This window comes from Octopus sinensis, linkage group LG2 (genome assembly GCF_006345805.1).
Source record: "Octopus sinensis linkage group LG2, ASM634580v1, whole genome shotgun sequence".
Lineage (NCBI taxonomy): Eukaryota > Metazoa > Mollusca > Cephalopoda > Octopoda > Octopodidae > Octopus > Octopus sinensis.
In genome coordinates, this window is record NC_042998.1 from 79,573,745 (window position 1) to 79,596,586 (window position 22,842).

The 22,842-nt window shown below is 36.6% G+C and overlaps 1 protein-coding gene across 2 annotated transcripts; it reads left to right on the top strand.

The window, feature by feature from the left end:
* Positions 1-7,874: 7,874 nt before the first annotated feature.
* Positions 7,875-21,854, top strand: LOC115232299 (apoptosis regulator BAX). Of its 2 annotated transcripts, XM_029802124.2 has the most exons (5): positions 7,881-8,284; positions 10,945-11,128; positions 17,074-17,214; positions 19,614-19,776; positions 21,120-21,854. In XM_029802124.2, exons 2-5 carry the CDS (start codon positions 10,998-11,000, stop codon positions 21,213-21,215), a joined length of 531 nt encoding a protein of 176 aa, XP_029657984.1. In that variant the 5' UTR covers positions 7,881-8,284; positions 10,945-10,997; the 3' UTR covers positions 21,216-21,854. The 2 variants fall into 2 exon arrangements, with proteins under 2 accessions (XP_029657990.1, XP_029657984.1); XM_029802130.2 differs by lacking the exon at positions 19,614-19,776 and having other exon boundaries at positions 7,875-8,284.
* Positions 21,855-22,842: the final 988 nt, after the last annotated feature.

Genomic DNA, 22,842 nt, shown 5'->3' on the forward strand with positions numbered 1-22,842 from the left:
TGTGATCTGTCACATGCGTGCATACATACATACATACATACATGTATATAACGAACTGTTACTTTCTCAGATGCAGCACGGATTTTTGTCAGTGAACAGGTCGCGGTCTTAAAGCGACGAAAATATTTTGACAAATTAAACTTAAATGTTGAAGTGAATGGAACGGCTTTTGTGTTTCTTAAATGGCTTACAAACACCTTCCACGCTGCAATTGTTTTCGTTTCAGCACACGATCTCAGATCAAATCACTTGCTATGCAAGTACATCTCCGTAATACCTGGAAATTGTTGGGTGTCAAACGAAAAACGGTTCTCCCATTTCCCCGCAACACCATATGTAAAAAAAATAAAAGTTTTTTTACAGAAATCGACGATCATATGTAAACAAATACACGTGGTCAGTTGACGTAAAATATACTAGAACCATAAGTTTGCTGAAGAAACAGAAACAAAGTCAGACTGTCTTCAATAACAGTAAGTGGTGGTTTATTCTGCGGTTTACAGGCAAAACATGTACACATGTATTTCTTGTGGGGAAACCGGCAGCCGAATCCACAGGACTGGTTACAATGTTCTCTCGTGCGAGTCAAGATGATTCCGTGTTCGTTCCCGTTTCGTTGGGGTGAGGTTCTCTGTGAGTAGGGTTGTTCCCTGAGAGAAAGTCAAGCCACGTCCGACCGCTAGCGCTGCTCTGCCAGAAAAGACCGATTCAGCGGTCAGGCTTTCAGGTTACAGTTCCTGCGCATGCGCATGAGGTAATCCAATTCTGCGCCATGTGCGCTGAAATTTACACAGTAGCGTCACTACACACCCTTTCATCAAAAGAAAGGGTTTACAATATTTACAGGTTTACAATATTTCAGGAAGAAAAAAAACTGTGGTGGATCTGCTACATCAAAAGCAACTCAGGCCTAAACAAAGCACAGACAAACATACTCCACATTAAAAGTTTATCTACTAAATGATACTAATAAAGTTGACAGTATATCTTCGAAGTTTCATTCCCTCATCATATCTAATACCTAAAGATTGTTCTGGCAGAGTTGCCTCCCTTAGCTAAAGACCTCAATTGTGTGACCTGACCTCGTTTTGGAGGTTATTTTTGCAGTAAAAAAGAGTAGTGCGAAAAGCATACTTTATTTGGTAGCCAAAAGATTACCGAATCTTTTGATACTACATACGTCAAAATCGGAATCCCAATTTTCAAAACCATAAGGAATATGCGCACGCATGCACACACACACACACACACACACACACACACACCACACACACACACACACACACACACAAACTCTGTTTTATATATATATATATATATATATATATATATAATATATATATATATGCGCAGGAAACCTTTTGATAATAGGACAGAATTAGGACAAGATAAAGAATGCAAGTTGTCAATATATGATGTCTTTTGCCTATACTACGGCTTTAAGATATAATTAGTAGTAACGGTTAGAGGGAACTATATCCTAAAGAACTCAAAGGAAGGATAAAAAGATGGAATAGAATGGAATAAAAACAGAAAAAAAAAGATAACATGAAAAGTGTAAAGGTAGATCAAGGAAATGAAGTGAGTGCTAGGCTGGAGCTGGAAAAAATAAACCTTTTACTTAGGCAATGGTCAAGCAGAAAAGAGGATGAATGATAGAAATATTGAATGGTCATGTGGCACCAAAAAGAAAATGAAGGGGGTGAGCCCTACAAACTGAGGAGAGCAGGCAGGAAGGAAGAGGGAGTGTAGAGAAAGAAGGAAATAAAGATAGACAGGAGGTAGTTGACAGCTATAGATAAACCGAGGAAGAAATGAAGGGTAGTAAAGAGAGAAAGAAAGCAGATAAGTAGAGAGAAAGACAGATTGAAAAAGATAGGAAAGGTTTTGCAAGCAAGAGGAAAGAAAAGGCTAGAAAATGGATAGGAAATAGATACAATTCTTTTATTCTTTTACTAGTTTCAGTCATTTAACTGCGGTCATGCTGGAGCATCACCTTTTAGTCAAGCAAATCGACCCCAGGACTTATTTTTTGTATGCGTAGTACTTATTCTAGCGGTCTCTTTTTGCCGAACCGCTAAGTTACGGGGACGTAAACACACCAGCATCGGTTGTCAAGCTTGGTGGGGGGACAAACACAGACACACACACACACACAAAATACGGAGGTTTAGATCACAGGTGATCTAAACAACTAGGTACGCTGGATAAGTGCTGTAACGGATTACCAGAGCTCCAAGTTCATAGCTGAGAGGGGAGTTATGGAACCATTGTAGATTTCCAATATAGCAGATATATATTTGTTAAAGAGGACAACAAACGCTAAGGCAAGACAAACATCTCAAGTCGTACACATTATTATTATTACTAGCAGAGATACCCGGCGTTGCCCGGTTACATTCAATTAAAGAATTAAACTTTTCTGTTATATATATATATGGACACACACACATACACACACACACACACACATGAAAGTACATAGAGGTTGTTAAAAAAAAGAGGATTATGTATATACCTCCTGGCTGTTGAGATTATAACACCTCGTTGTAAACAATGTTCCTTGTTTTTCCTTGTGGAGCATATACAAAAAGGTTTCTTTTGGTTCCTACTCTTGATTAGCCAACATACAGTTGCCCATACGAGAAGCAGTGCTCTTCCAAGAGAAGACCAGCTACAGAGAGGGTTTGACCCTGAGATTTGTTAATGGACATGGCAAAGCTGACACGAAGGGGGAATTGCAGTCTTCTGAATGTAAATGGAATTTCTGCTCCTGATGGAGTAAGAGGAATTCTTGGAATAAAGACGTCATCACCTTTTCCACATCCAGAAAGAATGATCGCCTCGATAACGTGTGACATCATTTTCTTTATCACCAGTCGTGTTCCATTGCAAAGTCTTGGTGGTTCCAGATTGCGGACTAGCATTACAGGAGTTCCAACTTTAAGTGCTAATATGTGTGGATGTAGTCCAGGAGGCTCCAGTGAATTGAGAAATTCAGGAGGATAGTTCACAACTTCATTTATATCTGGAATTGTATCAACAGACTTGTAAGTGTGTATAGTGCCGGGAAGAGAATGCATTAGCCGTTCATTAATTTTTTTAACAGCGACGTTTTTTGGAGCTAATATTGCTTTTTCGCACAGCCAATTGTGATTTTGGTAGTTTTGTATGAAGTTGGGAAAGACTTTGTTTTTGAGGTCATCTACAAAATTAACAACAGAGGAAAATGACCACACTTCCATTTGTCCTGCAGCATCGAGAGGCATCTTGCCTTCACCAAGTGTCAAAATGTCCTGTGCAAACTTTGTGGACATTTTGTCGCCGTGTAGCTGAGCTCTCATGTTAGTGGTGAGACTGAGGATTGTAACATGATGCCACAGGCATGCTTGGACTTCATCTGCTCTAGTTTCTTTCGGAATGACAGGAAGAGTTTGCTTGGAATCACCTGACAACAGAAGCGTTACACCTCCCATTGGAGCCTGACAGTCTCGGATGTCTTTCAGGGCTCTATCTAATGCTTCCAAAGCTCCCTTGTGAGTCATAGTGCACTCATCCCAGACAATTAGATGACATATTTTAAGTACTTGTCCCTGATCTGAGCTTTTGTTGATAATGCATGAAGGCATTTCGGATGCTGATAAGTTGAGAGGGAGTTTAAAAGTTGAGTGTGCTGTCCTGTCACCGGGTAACAAAGTAGCTGCAATGCCAGAGGGGGCTACAGCTACTGCAATGTCCTGATGCTGCCTAACTTCTGCAAGGAGAAGCTTTGTAATAAAGGTCTTTCCTGTCCCTCCAGGAGCATCGAGGAAGAAGATTCGTCCCTCGCGTTGGCGTACATTGTTAAGAATAGTTCTGTAGGCCGGCAGCTGGTCCGGAAGTAATTTAGGCTCATTTTCAACAATGTACTTTGAAAGCGCTTGAGTGTCGTAGGTTGTTTCACGAATGACAGCAGTGGGAAGGCTATTTGACCCTGACCTGAATGCTTGTGGCAGGCCATACGTCGACAATTCGTTTCCACCCAGCTTAGCAATTCTGTCTTCAATGTCAATGAGTGTTTTGTTATAGATTTCATTGCTGATACTCTCCATGTCAGGATAGAGCAGTTGAGCTTGGCGCTGAAGGTCTTCAGCCAGGTTGTCTCTATATTTGAGCCATAGAGTGACCGGATCACACAGTTCGCATACCTGTAGTAATACTGCAAATAGTGTCCTGAGACTTTTAGGTGATTGTGATAAAGCAGTCTCTCCTAAAGTTGCACCCCATTGTGCACCATCTTCTAACAGACCTTGTCGATAGCAGCCTTCTCTGTATGTTGTGCAGACATGTCCATGATCGGTTTTTAGGGCCTGGAAAGACGTTGGCCCTCTGACCTCATGCAGTAGACGAAGGTAGAAGCACTCTTGTTGAGCGGGATGCACTGTGTATACTCGCCCAAGACAAGTGTGAAACTTAATGCCAGGGTATCCATGAACATTTTGACCTGATTTCCGTGGGGCCCATTTTTTTCCATTCCAAGTGTAGTACGATGGAATCTGTGGAAACAGCAAGGTTTGAGCGAATGGATCCACTTGACAAAGCTTGAAGAATGCAGTGAGTGTGCTATCCCTTGGTTCCTCTGCCAACAGAGAAGCATTAGCATTGGTGAAGTACACTCTTTGACCATTTTCCAGGTGCACTGCAAGCTGTTGAATGGCGCGGTGTCGTTGGTGAATTGGAAAGCCAAAGATGCGCCAGAAAGCCTCGTTGCTACATATGTGCCGTCCAAACATTGCAGCGTCAGAACCCTTGTTTACATATTTGCAAACGTACTTGATGGATTTATTGGAGTTGCAAAACTCAACGTTGATGTGGTCATTGAAAGTCTTTGACAGGAGTGGGCAGTATAGAACAATCCATATATTATCAATATCGTGCTGTCCGATAGTTGCTGTGAAACCTCCGTCTTCTGGTTTTCTACGTCTGTATGATGGATACCCATCAGCACCTGTCTGAGTTTCTTGTAGGAACCTCCTTGGAAATCTTTTTGAACATATGCTGTCCTTCAAGCATGGTGAGTTTATGTTGAATCCACGCCCACATGGACCATGTACCATGTTTGCTTTAACTATTTCGTATAGTTCTTTGTCTAAAGCTGGATCAGGAAGCTCTGAAGAGATTATGTTGTCGATGTCATTGGAATTGATCTTCGCTGAGAGCCAAAGCAGGATATGAGCATGTGGAAGGCCCCTTTTTTTCCACTCGATTGTGTACATGTCACATTGTATGGGCCCAAAGACTTGCCCTTTTTGTATGAGCTCCATGAGAGAAATTAACTTCAGATGGAAAACTCGGGCGTTGAGATTCCGGTTCGAATGTAAGGCAGGTTTGAAAGTGTTCCCAACAGTTATTAGTTGTAGTGGTAGAGTGTTTATGCCGAATATATACGTATGCATGTATATATATGTATGTATGCCTGTATATATGTACAAAATCCACTGGGAAGGCTTTTGTTGGTCTGAGGCTATAGCAGAAGACACATGCCAAGTCACCACACAGTGGGACTGAACCCAGGACCATGTGTTTGGAACGTAGTTTGTTACCACACAGCCACACCTGCCCCTATGTATGTGTGTGTGTGCGTATGTGTGTATGGGTAGATATATTATGCATGTATATATGTGTATATATATGTGTACATATTACATGTACATCTATATATATACATCTACACATAAAATACAAAATACAAAGTTATATCTTGATATTTCTAGTGATAACAATACTCAAAATATATAACAGACTGGAATTGTAGGCCCGTCTCTTGCAATTTCGATCAATTAGTTCTTGTCCTCCCTCTTGTATAGAAGTGTACGGCTGCAGCGAAATTCATTTTTGGACTTTCTTTTATCGAAGGCATTTTAACAAAAATGCTTCCGTAAAGACGGTGAAAATATTGTAAATTTCCCCAAACAGTGACACAATTCAATTTTTAAACAATAACCAAAGCCCCTTCTCCGAAAGGGGGAGGGTTACGGTTTACAATTATTTAACAAATGCAATACAACAACGTTTCCCTGACGAGGAACCAACAAACGTGATTACAATAGTCAAACAGTAATAATAATAACAACAAACCTTTTTAATTTATCCCCATTTATGTGAAACCACTTATTCAAATTCAAGTCATTGATGCAATTTTATACGAATTGCTAATACACACACACACACACACATAATAAGGGTGAAAAATTGAATATTAATTTGATTAATATGAATTGAAAACCAGTGGTGTAGCATATAAGACCATAGCGGATCTTCTTCTAGCAAAATGGATGACCACTTGTTAATGGTTCATCCTGTTATATAATACTTTCACTTTAACAGTTTCAGTATTAAAATGAAAGTGTCTGCATTACAAAAGAGAGATGTTTTTGTTTCACTTTTAACACGTAATACTGAAATAGTGGAGAAGATATGATATTGCTGTGGGGTCGCCCTAGGGAAAAAGTTAAGATTTTTTGCTGATGACACTCCCCGGTAAGGCATGTGTAAAATTTGAATGAAATTGGTTGTGTACTTCTCAAGTTTTAGGGAAACAGACAGACAGACACATATTCTCAGTTTTATATATATATACAGATTAATAATAATAACCAACGAATGCACAAAGACCATGTAGCTAACGAGAATACTGAAAATGAAAGACCACCTGGACAAGCGAGAAACAGTTTTTTTAAAAAAACTTGTTTTTGCTAAAAAGATGCTCTTCATCATTTCCAAGGGCACTGTGTAAAAAAGGCTGAAAAGTCCCCATCAAAACAGAAATTTCAACTCGTGCATGCTACCTATCGCTGACATCTGCCCTCTTTTCTACTATAGGCACAAGGCCACCAATTTCGAGGTAAGTAAAATAAGCGTTCAACTGGCGAAAGGATAAAAAGCAAAATCGATCTTGGAAGCTTTGGAACTTTAGAATATAAAGCCAGAAGAAATGCCGCGAAACATTTTGCCTAGTGTGCTAACAATTCTATCAGTACTTCTAGACTTATTTAAGGAGTAAACATACCCGCACGCACACACTCATGTACTTACAACAGTTGTTCCCAAATTGGGCAGTACTGCCCCTTTGGAGGGGGCGGTGGAAAGTGGGATAATAATTAGGGTGGTTACAATGGGGTGATAGACGTAAAAAAATATATATAAATAGGTTAACTAGATTTAAGTTTTATTTGTGAAATACAGTTGTTTTGAATTTGCTGCAGAAAGTGATCTAAATTTGTGGTGGGGAGAATGAGGGGGTGCTAGGAATGTAAACATAAACATACACAAAAATACATATAGTACATAGGTATTCACATACATACATAACATACACAAATACACATACACACAAAAAAGGGGGCTAATGCAGTTTCGCACTGCACCTTGAAAAATGCATTTCTTTCAAAAAAATTTCTTCGAATTCCTAGATTACATATATGGATCTTTTTCTTTTGATCGGCAAGTCGATAAATTAATTTTTTTTTAACTAAACATTTTCGAACTTCGGACACTAGTAGAATGTGTCCTATAGAACACCTGTTACTCTTAGCGTTGTTGAAAAAAGTTTCTATTTACGAAGTGATTCCATGTTAAAGTTATCGTATTTCGGTAATTTCACCTAATCAGTGACACGTATTCAGCTGGATAAAACTACTGCTATTGTTTGTCAACAACTTCCGGCGGTTATATTTCGTTTGTCCCTGTTATTTATGACATATTTCATCTCAGTTAAGTTCGGATGAATAAACGAGTGTATCTAAAAATCATTTACTTCCTGACACCACCATAAAGGAGAAAAAAAAGTAAATTTAGTTTCACACCAGACATGATTTCGGCAGTAAATAATTTTTGTGGGTGAGGAACAACAAAGTAATGTTTGCTAATCCGCTGAATTCCAGCTAACAACCAAACATAAACATCTTAGAATATACAATCTGTAACTAATTATATGTATGGGGTTCATTACGAGTCTTGTCAACTGACAGTTGACAATGGGAAGAGAAAGCTAATGGGTTGTGCGTGCGTGCTTTTTCTTATTTGTGTGTGTGTGTGTGCGTGCTTGTTCTTGTTTGTGTGCGCGCGCGTGCGTGCTTATTCCTCTAGCTGTGTGTATGTGGTTGTTCTTGTTTGTTGGTGTGTGGGTAGTGCGCGCGCGTTTGATCCAGGAATCAAGAAATCTGTACGCCGCATTGAACATCCTGTTTCTTTCATTTATAGTAAATGAAAAAGATTACACAAGTAACGCTGAAACAACTGCCATGTAAGTTTCGTGAATTTCCTATTATTGTACAATATTTTGAAAGTGATAATTACTAACTTTTAATAGAATTCTGTCCAAAATAAAGGTTAAAAAAAAACAACTCCTGATAAGGAGTTTTTTTTTTCCAAAATATTCTAATTTAGTTATACCACCACTTGTGCTCCACCTCACCCAACTCCAAGACTTTGTTGCCTCATAACTTCCAAACAATTGGATATTTTTTAATGAAAATACCTAGAGAAAATTTCCCCTTGATCGTAGATTTTGCTAGGAAGAAAATGTCACTCGAGCACATATAAATATGAGCAGCTATTCTCAAAAATGAAATCTACTAAATCCAAAGCAAGATCAAGAATAGCTGATAATCAGGCAATGTTACTACAAACGAAACATTGCCCCTGATTCTACTAAATTTATTTTATATAATAAATTGTTTTGTTTTATATAAATAATTTGTTACGGATACGTACTTGCATAGCAAATGATTTGATCTGAGATCGTGTTCTGAAACGAAATCAATTGCAGCGTGGAAAGTGTTTGTAAGCCATTTAAGAAACACACAAAAGCCGTTCGATTCACTTCAACATTTAAGTTTAATTTGTCAAAATATTTTCGGCGCTTTAAGACCGCGACCTGTTCACTGACAAAAATCCGTGCTGCAATAATTTGTTTTGTACAAATACTTGTATACACACATACAAGTATTTGTTCTTACCCTTATTTTAATATCCCTTTTATATTATAAAGCAAATACTTGTATACGTGTTTTGTAAGTCTATAATGAGGGCTCTGGCCCGCCCCTTTGGTGAGAAAACTTAATCCAGCCCTCACATAACTTCCAGAGAAATGAATACTTTTTAACGAAACTTTCACCAAATAATCGCTTATATCCTGTAGATTGAAGGTATGTAAAGATTTGTTGGAAAATCTTTTCCGGGGCGTTGGGGAGGAGTTTTGGAAAATTTACAGGACCCGACATTTTCCCCCTCGTAACTTTCTGGAAAATATGTATTTTTTAATGATATTTTATTCAAATACCTTTCAAACAGTGTAGATTACGATTACAAAGAAATTTATAGGCAAATTTTTGGAAGGGGGTGGATTTCTGGAAAAAGGAGTTTCAGATTGGATGGCCCACATGAGTTGGAATTTCTCCGTTTTGGCGGATTTTTTCCAATGTTTTTCACCAAAGTCTTCAGAATGATGGGAGGCATCTTTTCATGAAATAAAAAAAAAAAAAATTTTGAAAATTTATTTTTTGTCACTCCTGCCACCTGCTTCCATTACCTAGGTGACCAATTCAGCAGTGGAAGAAGGTGTCCTGGAGAGCTTCTACCTTTATTTGTAACAAAGAGACTCTTCCTCACAGTGAAAAGTAGACTGTATGATGTCTGTGTGCAAACAGCCATGCTACATAGCAACAAAACATGGGCTGTGACTGTAGAGGATATGTGAAGGCTTGAAAGAGATGACGTTAGCATACTCAGTTGGATGTGCAATGTCTGTGCACGTGCAACACAGTGCAAGTGTCTTAAAAGAAAAATTGGGTAGAAGAGGCACCAAATGTAGTGTGTAAGAAAGAAGACTGTGCTGGTATGGCCATGTGATACATATAGACGAGAACAGCTGCATAAAGAAGTGTCAATCTCTAATTGTGGAGGGAACTTGTGGTAACAGTAAACCCAGGAAGATGTGGGACAAGGTGGTGAAATATGATCTCTAGTTGCTGAGTCTCACAAAGGTGATGGCAAGTGACCCAAGCTTCCGGTGATTTGCTGTGCTTAAGAAGACACATCAAGCTAAGTGAAATCATGGTCATGGCCAGTGCATGGGACATACAAAAGGCACCTGTACCAGTGTCATGCAAACGATGCCTTGTATACTATGTAGAGTGGTTGGCATTAGAAAGGACATCTAGCCATAGAAACCAAGCCAAAACAGACTGGTGCTTCATGCAGCTTACCAGCTCCAGTCAAACCTTTAACCCATGCCAGCATGGAAAATAGATGTTAAATCATCATTATCATCATTTAACGTCTGTTGTCCATACTGGCATGGGTTGGATGGCTTGACTAGGGCTGGTAAGCTGAGGGGCTGCACCAGACTCCAGTTTGATTTAGCATGGTTTCTATGGCTTGATGCCCTTCCTAATGCCAACCACTCCAAGAGTATAATTGGTGCTTTTACATGCCACCAGTATTGATCTTATTGCCTCCATATGTGACACCAGTATTGGCCACATTGCCTCCATGAGGCCCAATGTTCAAATGGTTCTTTTTACATGCCACCAGCACGGGTGTCAGTTACGTGACTCCAGCATCATCCACAACTATGATTTCACTTGGTTTAACCGGTCTTCTCAAATACGGCATATCACCAAAGATCTCAGTCACTAGTCATTGCCTCCATGTGGCCCAACATTCAAAGATAATGCTTCACCACCTCATTCCATGTCTTCCCTCCACAGTTAGAGATCAGCACTTAGTAATAATGGCACTGCCAATGCCAATGATTTACAATTACTTCAGTTTTCTAATATGTAGATCATTTGCCTTAAAAGTATTGGAGTAGAAAATATGATTAAAAGAATAATATTACTTTAATAATTTGTTGCTTCAAATTCATATCCTTACTAATTATTTATTTATGTTTCATTTCAGAGAATATTTGGTCTTTGAATTTGAAAAATCTTTAGAAACACAGGAAATAAAGCATGACTTACGCATTGATTGCTCAGGAGGCTAAAGCTGTATTTCTAGGTTTTGTCCAGGAGAAAGCAAGGTTAGAAAATGAGGAAATTCGTTCTGAAGCCAAGGATATTATTTCTAAGGATGAAGTTGATGCGTAAGTCCACTATGTTTCTCCATGAAGGAACTATTTAGTATATTCCAGCTTTTATCTTTTACTTGTTTCAGTCAGAAAGAATATCTGGATGTAGAAATGCATGTTGGGGCACTGCCTTGAAGGCTTTTGATCAAACAAATCAACCACAGTAATTATTTTTAAAGCCTGGTACTTAGTCTATTGGTCTCTTTTTCTAAACTGTTTAGTTGTGGGGATGTAAACAAACCAACACTGGTTATCAAGTGGTGGCGAGGGACAAACACATACACACACACACAAAGACACATACACATAGATACAGTTGCGGCCAAAATGTTCAGAACGGCATTGTTTTCGTCAGAAAAGTAGGTATAAGTTTTTATCAAAGTTGTTTTATATTCTATAATTTTCACAGACAATAAATACAATATTATTTTTTATTGTTTGAGGTTTTGGTGTAATTTGAGAAGATAATACAAAAGTTATGGATGATTTATTGATTTACTGCAAAACCCATGGCGGCCAAAATGATCAGAACGGTTGAAAAAATAACAAAATAATCAAAAATGACAGAATACTGGAATTATTTAATATTTAGTGCGAAGCCCTTTAGCTTCAATCACACTCTGACATCTTCAACTGCATGAGGAAATTAAATTTTCAATTTCTTGCTGGGTGATCTTATTCCATTCTTCCTGAAGGGCATTCCATAATTGCTCAGTTGTTTTAGGATTTCTGGCTTTCGAACGTTCTCCTAGAATATTCCACACATTTTCAATAGGATTGAGATCTGGGCTTTGAGCTGGCCAATCCATAACAATAACCTTTTCAGCCTTGAGGAAGTTCATGCCCACCTTAGCCTTGTGACATGGGGCATTGTCCTGCATGAATATGGGTGGTCGCTTAGTTGAATTTCTCAGCACAGGCAAGACATGATCTTTTACAAGTTGTTTATAAACTCCTGCATTTAACTTTCCATGTAATCGCACCAAAGGGCCCACACCATCTCCAGATATCATTCCCCAAACCATGACACTTCCTCCACCGAATTTAACAATAGTCTTAAGGCATTTAGGCAACAATTTTTCACCTACTTTTCCCATCTGAGCCAAATAGCATAAACTTAGATTCATCACTGAAATGCACCGTTTGCCATTTTTCTTGAGACCACAACACATGTTCGGTTGCAAAGATAAGACGACACTTTTTATTCTTGGAGCTGATCAGTGGCTTCACTGCAGGTGCTCTTGCTTGTAGGTCATGTTCAACTAAACAACGAGACACAGTTTTTCGAGATAAAGTTTTCTTCAATACAATGCTCATTTTCTGAGAAACAGCAGCAGCAGTTTTAAATCTGTCCTTTTTAACCAACTTTACCATAGCACGATCTTCTCTCTTGGTCGTTTTTCTTGGCCTACCTGTAAACTTTCTTGCTTCACACGAACTACAATCATCGTAGACCTTAAGAATACCGTGTACAACACTTTTTGACTTGTTAACAATCTTTGCAATAGATCCAATACTTAAATTGTCCTTCCTTCGAAGCTTAATAAAATGCTGACGAATTGGTAACGGAGTAAGTGGCATTATATTAACTAAGTACATTGCAAATATTCTTACTAATGTTTAGTAAACGAACTGTCACGTAAACAAATTCAAAATATTAGAGTTCGCCGATTAAATATACTAAAACACGGAGTAAAAGCAACCGTTCTGATCATTTTGGCCGCCATGGGTTTTGCAGTAAATCACTAAATCATCCATAACTTTTGTATTATCCTCTCAAATTACACCAAAATCTCAGGCAATAACAAATAATATTGTATTTATTGTCTGTGAAAATTATAGAATATAAAACAACTTTGATAAAAAAATTATATCTACTTTTCTGACGAAAACAATGCCGTTCTGAACATTTTGGCCGCAACTGTATATACATATGTGTGTGGACTGTCCCTCCCCATATATATAAATGTATATATATATATATATATAGCATGGAAAATGGATGTTAAATGGTGATAATGATGATGATACACACACATACATGGTGGGCCTCTTTCAGTTTTCATCTACCAAATCCACTCACTAGGCTTTGGTCTATAGGGTGGGGGTGCACACATGTATATATCTATGTATATGTCTTTGTATGTGTGTGTGGTTGGGAAACAAACTTCTTACCTTACATCCATGACTGCTCCTATTTTGTATATTTTTTAACAGAAAAAAACAAACTTTATCAACAAAAATTTCAAGTCTGAATTATATATCTATAGTAAATCTTATTTACTAACATTATCAGTCCACTTATTTGGTCTGATTGGGATCATCTTCATTCCAAATGAATTCAGCTTATCTTTATTTCAATTGCTATAAATCCATGATAAAAATAATAATGGTTTCTAATTTATGCACAATTTTGATGGGGGTGGGGGTCTTTGCTCTAGTATACTGACCAATCTTATGTCATCATCATCATTTAATATGCATTGTCCATGCTGGCATAGGTTGGATGGTTTGACCAGAGCTGGTAAGCTGGAGAGCTGCACCAGGCTCCAATCTGGTTTGACATCGTTTCTATAGCTGGATGCCCTTTCTAACACTAACCACTTTACAAAGTGTGCTGGGTGCTTTTATGTGGCACTGTACAAGTACTCTAATGTGACACCAGCATGAGTGCTTTTTATGTGGCACTGGCACAGGATTCTTACAGGTCATTCCTCTTCATCTGGAGGAGCAGCCTTAACACTCCTGCTGTAGAGTACAGGTCTTCTTGAGTACAGCAAGGTGCCAGGTATCCAGGTATGTCTGTTTGCATGTTCTTATATTATGTGTTAACTAACACTGCATGCCTGCTGCTAGCTGTTTGTTTCATTGTTCTGTTGTATTGTTCAAAAAGCTTGTATTTCAAGTCACTATTAAATCTAACAAATGATTCAGAAAGTAAACAACTTGAAAATATTATAAAGAAGGTTTATAAGGTCGAGGGCTAAAAGAATCTTTAAAGTGTTGGGAAAATTGCTGAGTAAAATATTGAGTGGAATGTTTGGTTCATAGTCAAATTTGTTTAGTTTTCTGATGTATTAGAGATGTAGGATATGGAGTTACTGTTAGAAGATTCACTAAGGTACTATATGGCTTTGGGTAAAAGAAAATATGGGGGAATCAGTTAATTATAATTTTATTCAACATATTCCCTTCTCAGATTCACACACTTAATACAGCTGTCCTTCATTTTTTCTAAGCCCTGTGAAAGAACTCAGAAGTTTAGGCCTTCAGCTGCCTTTTGTTATGCCCTTAATGCTAGGAACTTTTCAGCAACCCCTTGTATATGCCAGTATCCGCTGACTGGCTTGTTTGCCAGTGGCATATAAAAAGCACTATCTGAACATGATCAATGCCAGGCCCACCTGACTGGCTCCAGTACTGCTGGCACATAAAAAGTAACCACAACACTCTCGGAGTGGTTGACATTAGGAAGAGCATCCAGCTGTAAAAACATTGCCAGATCAGAATTATATATATATATATATGTATACATACACGGGTTGGACAAAATAATGGAAACGCCTACCATCATAGTATTCATAATTTTGGAATATCTATAAACTGTCAAAAGCTTGTTTATTTTTATGTTTTTTTATTTATTATTAGTGTTGCTTAATATGTTTTTCTAAAATTGCTCTTTATTTTTAGATATCATCAGTAAAAGGTAATTAAAATTCATTAAAATGACAGATCTATTGGACTTTCAAAGAGGCCAAATTGTTGGTGCTTGTATGGCAGGCACTAGCATAATGGAAACAGCCAAAATGTTTGGTGTACCACAAAAACTGTTCACTGGGAGCTGCACAAAGCCAGACTTCATGGGAGGGCTGCAATCAGAAAACTACTACTTCCTATAACAAACGTTGCAAAGCTTTTACAGTGGAGTAAAAACCTACAGAATTTGTCCCTAGAGCAGTGGAAGGATATTATTTTCTTGGACGAGTCATCCGTTTCCTTATTTCTGACCACTGGCCAAGTATACATGTGGAGACAGTCAAAAGAAACATTTGACCCAGACTGCCTTCTTCTAACTGTTAAACATGGAGAAGGATTAGTGGTGATATGGGGGTGCTATATCTTGGAAATCCGCTGGCCCAATGGTTTCCCTTCATGGCAGAATTAATAGTCAAGACTATTTAAGCATTTTATCTGATCAAATTCATCCTATGGTTGTGGAATTGTTTCCAGAGGGAAACGCAATCTTTCAGGATGATAATGCACCAAATCACACAGCTAAAGTTGTTACTGAATGGCACAAGGAACATTCTAGAGAAGTTGAACATCTTATCTGGCCACCACAGTCCCCAGATCTCAATATTATTGAACATTTATGGTACTTTTTAGAAAAACAAGTAAGGAGTCAATATCCTCCACCATTATCACTACAAGAACTGAAGACTGTTTTAGCTGAAGAATGGACAAAAATTCCTTTGGAAACAATTCAAACTTTGTATGAATCCATACCTCATAGAATTCAAGTTGTAATTTCTGCCAAAGGCAGTCCTACCCCATATTAAAATAAATTTGTTTGAAATTTTAAGGTGTTTCCATTATTTTGTCCAACCCCTGAGTGTGTGTGTGTATTATATTACGCGAGGTGGTGCTGAAAATTTCCTGACTTTGGGTAATGCAGAGAAGTAGCATTTTAACCTGGAGTGATCTCTAAGCTGTACACTCTGTCAACTTGAACTTTGCAATAGTAGATGTTTTGCTTGTAAAAACTTTAACAAACATCAGATTAGTCAGCCAACATTTCCTTATTGGTGGATTGTTGAGCTTTTTTCTTAAAATTTCTCACATTTGTATTTATATCACTCCTTTTTTGGTCTCTCTTATTAAAATACCCAAGTATTTTCCATTCAAACTAATCTTCAAAATTTACACATATCTAGCATGTAGTGTCACATATTTCTCCAGATGTATTTAATGGTAGATGAGTGTTTGTAAACTAACAATTAGATTCTTTGCATGTACTTACTATAGAATCTGTTATTACATAAAGCACCATACTCAAAACAATTCTCTTTTCTAGCCAATGAAGGAACTTCAAAGCAGTTGCTCAACCTGCAAGAAATTTCAGCCAAAACTCCCTTAATTCATTGCTTACCAGCCTAAGTGAACTATATAATCTATCATAGAGATTACAGATGTGATATGAGGAATGGTTGTCTATGGATTTAATTTGTTAATCTGTAATATCCAATTCTGGAAAGCAAATGTTACATATGCATTTGGGTCCAGAAATCCAGTTCTGATCTATGTATGCAGTAACATATATAGATCAGAACTGAACCCCTGGACCCATGAGGTCCCTGCCTTAAGATGGCTCTGGTTTAGAGAATGGCAGATGTGATGAAGCCTGGTAGCAGTGCTTGTAGTACATATGCGTGTACATGTTAAAATTGGTGATAATATGACTTTGGGTAGAATAATCATTTCAAATGAGTAGTTACTTAGTTTAATTCATATACTTGATGCATTTTATTATCTTGTCCATCTTTTCATTGGCAATGTTCACATTTTTTGTCTGCATTATTATTATATTTGGAAAGGCGGTGAGCTGGCAGAATTGTTAGCACAATGGATGAAGTGTTTAACGGTATTTCACCTGTCGCTACATACTGAGTTCAAATTCCGCTGAGATCAACTTTACCTTTCATCCTTTCAGGGTCGATAAATTAAGTGCCAGTTGAGTATTAGGGTCGATGTAATCAATTATTCCCCTTCCCCAAGTTTCAGGCCTTGTGTCTATAATAGAAAGGATTATTATTATATTTGGAATAATTCACTTTAGTTTCTTCTTAATACTAAATATCACACAACAGTGAATCTTTATATGAAAAGTTCTTTCTTTTTTATCTTTTTACTTATTCATTTATTTATCAACTTAACTTTCAAAAATCATTTGTATTTTGCAGAAACTGTGTATTAGTTGGGAATCAGCTGGCTGAAATTGGAGATAAAGTGTATGAGGAACATCGAGAAACATTTGAGTTTATGGCTAATCTATTAAATATAAACAGTGATTCATTAGTTGTACAGTTTATAAATATTGTTGAGTAAGTTTATTCTTTATTCTTTTATTTGTTTCAGTCATTTGACAGTGGCCATGCTAGAGCACCACCTTGAAGGGTTTTAGTCAAAGAAATTGACCTCAGGACTTATTTTATGTAAGCCTAGTACTTATTCTATTGGTCTCATAAACACACCAGCATCAGTCGTCAAGCAATGGCAGGGGGACAAACACAGACATATGACGGGTTCTTTCAGTTTTCTGTCTACCAAATCTGCTCACAAGGCCTGAGGCTATATTAGATAACACTTCACCAAGGTGCCACACAATTGGACTGAACCTGGAATCATGTGGTTAGGAAGTAAGCTTCTTATCACACAGTCACACCTGCTCCTATTAATATTTTCTATAAAAAGACTTGCCTTTTTCCCCAGTACTATTTCAAATATTCTATAACTGCTATTAAATCATTAGAAAATATGTATTCTGGTTAGTATATACATATATAGTCATTTGCTTGTGGAAAACTTTAGCTATTGTAGAGTTAAGATGTGAGATAGTTTATAGGGTTTGGATATAGATTTGCTCATCACTAGTTAACACCTACTTTGTCACGCTGTTATAGGTTGGACCAAAAAGAAAAAAATGTTTTGGTGATTGCAGCAAAGAGATGTATATAGTAAGAGATATATTCCCAACAAGAAAAGTTAAGTAACAGTTACATAACTCATCATGAGTTAGTGGTAACATAGAGATTTTACTCAACCATTATGTAGTTACACAACTATGACAAGTTGGAAAGAAATTCCAGAAATTGTTTAGTGGATGACAATCAATCTTGGTTGAGAATCTGTTGTCCAGTGCTTAAATCAGTTTGCCACTAAATTTATGTGGAAGGAGGAAGGTAAATGATGCAAGTTTCATGTGAGATTGCCATAAATGACAGAAGTAAACTGTCTTGAAGTTGCAGAGGAAAGAGAATATTTTTCAAAGGTATCTCAAATTTACACTTGTGTCCAAGTTGAACTAGGTCACTGACATTAAAACTGAACGCACCTATCTAAACTAAACTCTGTATCACCTAAGACAGTGGCAAGTATAACAGGCTAAACAAATAAATTCTAAGTACAAGTTCCAAGAACAGTGGAAGCAAATATGAAAACTGAGGTTTCGATTCTTGGTTAAGAAATTATTGTCTACCTCTTACAGTTACTATGAAGTTTCATTCTCTACTCAAAACTATTTCTCTTCATTTATACAATAAATGCACATGTTAAAAGCATGAAAGCCTCACAATGCCATTATGCTTCCACTAGGATCTTTTAATTAAACAAAAGAAATCAATGAGTTCAAGTAATTGTAATGTTGTAAATGGGCATAGGCATTTACAGCTATATGGTTCTAGGTTCAATCCACAATATGGAATCTGGAGTGGGGTGAGGAAAAGCAAGTATCTTCTACCATAACCTTTGGTTGACAAATGTTATGAAAATAAAATTTCAAAGATGGAAGATGAACTGTGTGGGGGTGAAATGCATGTGTGTGTGAGTGCATATGTGTGTGTATGTATGCTTTAGCCTATATCTTTCCTTTTTATATGAGTAAAAAAAAAGACCTAAACTAGTGCTTTCAAATTAAAAGAAAACCTTGTGTAGTATTTACTCCATCTGAGCAATATAGAAATGTTGTTCAAAACATTCCATTACTATTGTACCATTATTAAAATAGGATTATTAAACTGATTATTGTCACTCTCCTGTAAAAATTGTTCTTGCTTCTTGCTCCTGGTCAAAAGAAATCACTATTATATCTAGAGAGAAGGGTAGTAACTTCAAAAATCTACAGATGTATTACGAATTTTGTGGGAATTAGTCTTGCACGATGGATACATAATCAAGGTGGATGGGTAAGTTTATTTTACATTATTGCTAAACTGATAAATAATTTCAAATCTAGCTTCATTGTCTCTACCTCTATCTTTTTAACATTGCTACATTAAGATCCATTACTGCTGCTGACCAAGTCTGCTAGTTGATAAATCTACAAACATTTGCTTATCAATCTACTATGGTTTGCTTGAATTAGTTGGAGAACACTGTTGGGAATATCTTTTTTAACCTGATTTTTTTGCCTTCATTTTCTATAAAAATACAATTTTGATACTACAAAATATTTGTTTACCACTATCAAGACATTTCAGAAATTTTCAACATAGCTAGTGATTGTACCACTTACTAAGTTTATAGAATATGATTTTAAATATATCAAGGTTATCCATAAAGTTTGAACCATTTTATTTATTCCTCAAAATGCAGTCATTACAAGAGGCAGGAGGAATAAAATATCTATCATAAAATTACTTTTTTTTTTTTTTTACTTTTAAAAAGTTATATATCAAATGAAATTCTGATATAATATTTTCTCTATTTTCATCTTCCCATAAAGCCTAATTAAGTGCTCAAATCTAGGAAGAATACTGGTAGTGTTCTGCTTTGCATACTATCTGCTAAAACAATTTACGAAACAAATATTTCAAATAATTCTGAAGTGTATTACGAATTTTGTGGGAATTAGTCTTGCACGATGGATACATAATCAAGGTGGATGGGTAAGTTTATTTTACATTATTGCTAAACTGATAAATAATTTCAAATCTAGCTTCATTGTCTCTACCTCTATCTTTTTAATATAGTGAACTTCCAAATCAATTATAATCATTGTCTATGTTTGTACTCATTATAGAATTTACTCAGTTTTAGGATTGATTTTTATAGTCTACTTTCAGCAGAAAGACCTCAGCAAGTCTACTGTGAGTGTTTTAGAAATATTGTAGAATTTAGAAGTAAGGTGCAGTCTTCAGCATTCTCTATATCACACCCAATTCCTCATTAACTGAGATTGGCAGGAGTTTGTCTATAGGAGGATGTGAGTTTAGTGCTACAAACTAATGAAATACTGGCTAACTTTCCTGGAGGCTTAAAGTTCTAAATGTTTTAATAATTTTAAATTATGACTATATTTACTTCATGTGCAAAAGTTTTTGTAATCTTCACTTTCTGATTGCTGATAAAACTGCCTCATGAATAGGAATATTGCATCGTCATTGGGTATAAGTGGGTGTTTCTTCATGAGGGGGTATATTGCCTCATAAGTACAAGTATTGCTTTATGTATGGTTATGAATTGAAATAAATTCAAAATAAAATGCATATAGCATTTTTTAATTCAATACCTATTGATCTGGTATTCCATGCTGCATCTGTTTCAGTATTTCATTAAAGAGAACTGCTTGACCAGCAATCCAGACTCCATGCAGTTACTCAGCCTATGAGCAATAGCAGCTAAATCTGCCTCAAACAATATCATACCTAAGTTCAATAACATTAAAAAGACGACAAGTCTTTTTCCTCTTCAGACAGTCTACCTGAACTACATTATTTTATGTTTTGTTTTTATTTTAATTTTTTTATATATATAAATAATGTGTGGTTTGAGGCAGATTTACTTTCTGTTGCTTATAAGTTGAGTTACTGCATAGAGTCTGGATTGCTAAAATAGATGCAGCATGGAATACCAGTTATGGTACTCCAAGGCTGGCCTAAGGCTAAATGACAACTTAAGATCTACATGAAGAGGCAATTTTTTCTACTTCATCCTATTGTCGTCGTCATCACCGCCATCGTCGTTGTTATTTAATGTCTGTCTTCCATGCTGGCTTTGGTTGGACAGTTTGACAGGAGCTGGCCAGGTAGGAGACTGCACCAGACTTCTGTGTCTGTTTTGGCAGGGTTTTTACGAGTGGATGCCCTTCCAACCATCCAGCAGAATGAGCTGAGTGCTTTTTATGTGGCACCAGCATCTCAAACTAAAATTACTTTATACTACCCAAACATAATTATATATTCTTGCTTATAATGATAATTAAAATTAATTTCTCTTTCAAATTTTGCAGACCGCACTTGTTCAAAAACCAACTAAGAAATGGATTATGGTTGCAGGTGTAGCTACTGCAGTAATAGCTGGCTTTTTGGTGTGGAGAAAATCATAGACAAAATTCATTAGAGTTCTAATGTGATATTCTGTTTTTAAAATCATAATTATATTTTATATTGCACATTTAAAAAAAAAACTGAATTGGGTGGAATAAATATATTAGTTTTATTATAATGTAAATCAAGTTTATACCATATAATCTTTTAAATTCATATCTCGGTTTATTTCATCTTAAAATGTATTATATAATACTTTTTATTGCTGCTATTATCAGCCACCACCTTGTCAATGACTGCTAAAAGGACATATACCACCAATGCCATCACCAGCTACTACAATGTTGTTTATCATCATTGCCAACAACACTTGTGTCAGCTACTGTTAGCACAATCACTGGACTGAAACGAGGTTACAGCCCATTCAGCTATTCAAATAGCAGAGTCTTCATTGACACATTTCTTTGACTCTATCTTTCTGAAAATTGGGTCATTGTACCTGGAATATATAAAGGTTTTTCAACTTTCCTCTCTAGATGGTTAGAAGCTATCCGTAGTCTGCTTTTCATTTGTGAAATTATATATCACTTTATGTTACTTTAACTCATTATATATGTCTTTACATTGTCTTAAAATTCATTCCATTTATATTTCAACAAGAAATTAAAACAAAAACAAATTGATTTATCAAATAGCCGAAGACTGCCTAACTATTGTAATTTCAATAATAGTAATAAAATTTCATTTCAAACTTATATAAAAGTGTAAAGTATTCCATGTTATAATAAATAATATTTTATCAATTGTTTCATCTTTTTTGTTTCTTTTTTGTTGTTGTAAACATTTCAAATTTAGACAACTGCAGAGATTTTAACATTGTAAAATGGAAAAAAAGGAATTTATGCCTCTTCCTCTATTTTTGTTTATTTTTTCATTAAACTTTTATCTTTTACCTGTTTTAGCCATTAAACCACAGCCTTGAAGGAGCAGAGTAAAGATAAACAGGCTTAGTGCATGAGGGGTAATAACTTGGTGGTCTGGGGAGGGAAAACGATGACTACTGTAACATGAAGGTATGGAAAAAAGTATTAATGAGTGAAGAATGGTTAACAAGTGAGAGGTTTCTGGGTTGCAAGCGGGGGGGAAAAAGTCATGGAGGGAGGAGAGCTGCAGTGGATGATAGGATGTAGGGGAGGGTGACATGATGGGGAGCATTGATTAATTGAAGTGCTTATATGTGTGTGTGTGCGTGCGTGCATGTATATTTCGTTATGGGTTAGACAAAGGCAACAGCAAATTAAACAACAACCTGTAGGATTTTAGATGTGTATTAAATGAATGGCATAAAACACACAGATCAAATGCAGCTCAAAGCTGTTATAATCATCTGAGTCCAAAACACAAGCCGTCATAAAATATCAGAGTTCAAGCACAGAGCTGTTACAAATAGTTGAATATATATCAGTTCTTAAAGACAGGTGGATTTTCTTGTTTCATTGCAAAAGGGAAGTCGCTCTTACCATTTTCTTCTTGTGTTGTTGGTTACTGTTTATGTCGTTAGTTGTAGTAATAAACCTTTAAAGGGTAATAGAGACGGTGAAATAGAGGAGAAAGACAGAATGATGCTAATGTTCTGCCTGCCATTTCAGCAACAACAACAGAGAAAGACAGAATGACCCTTGTCAT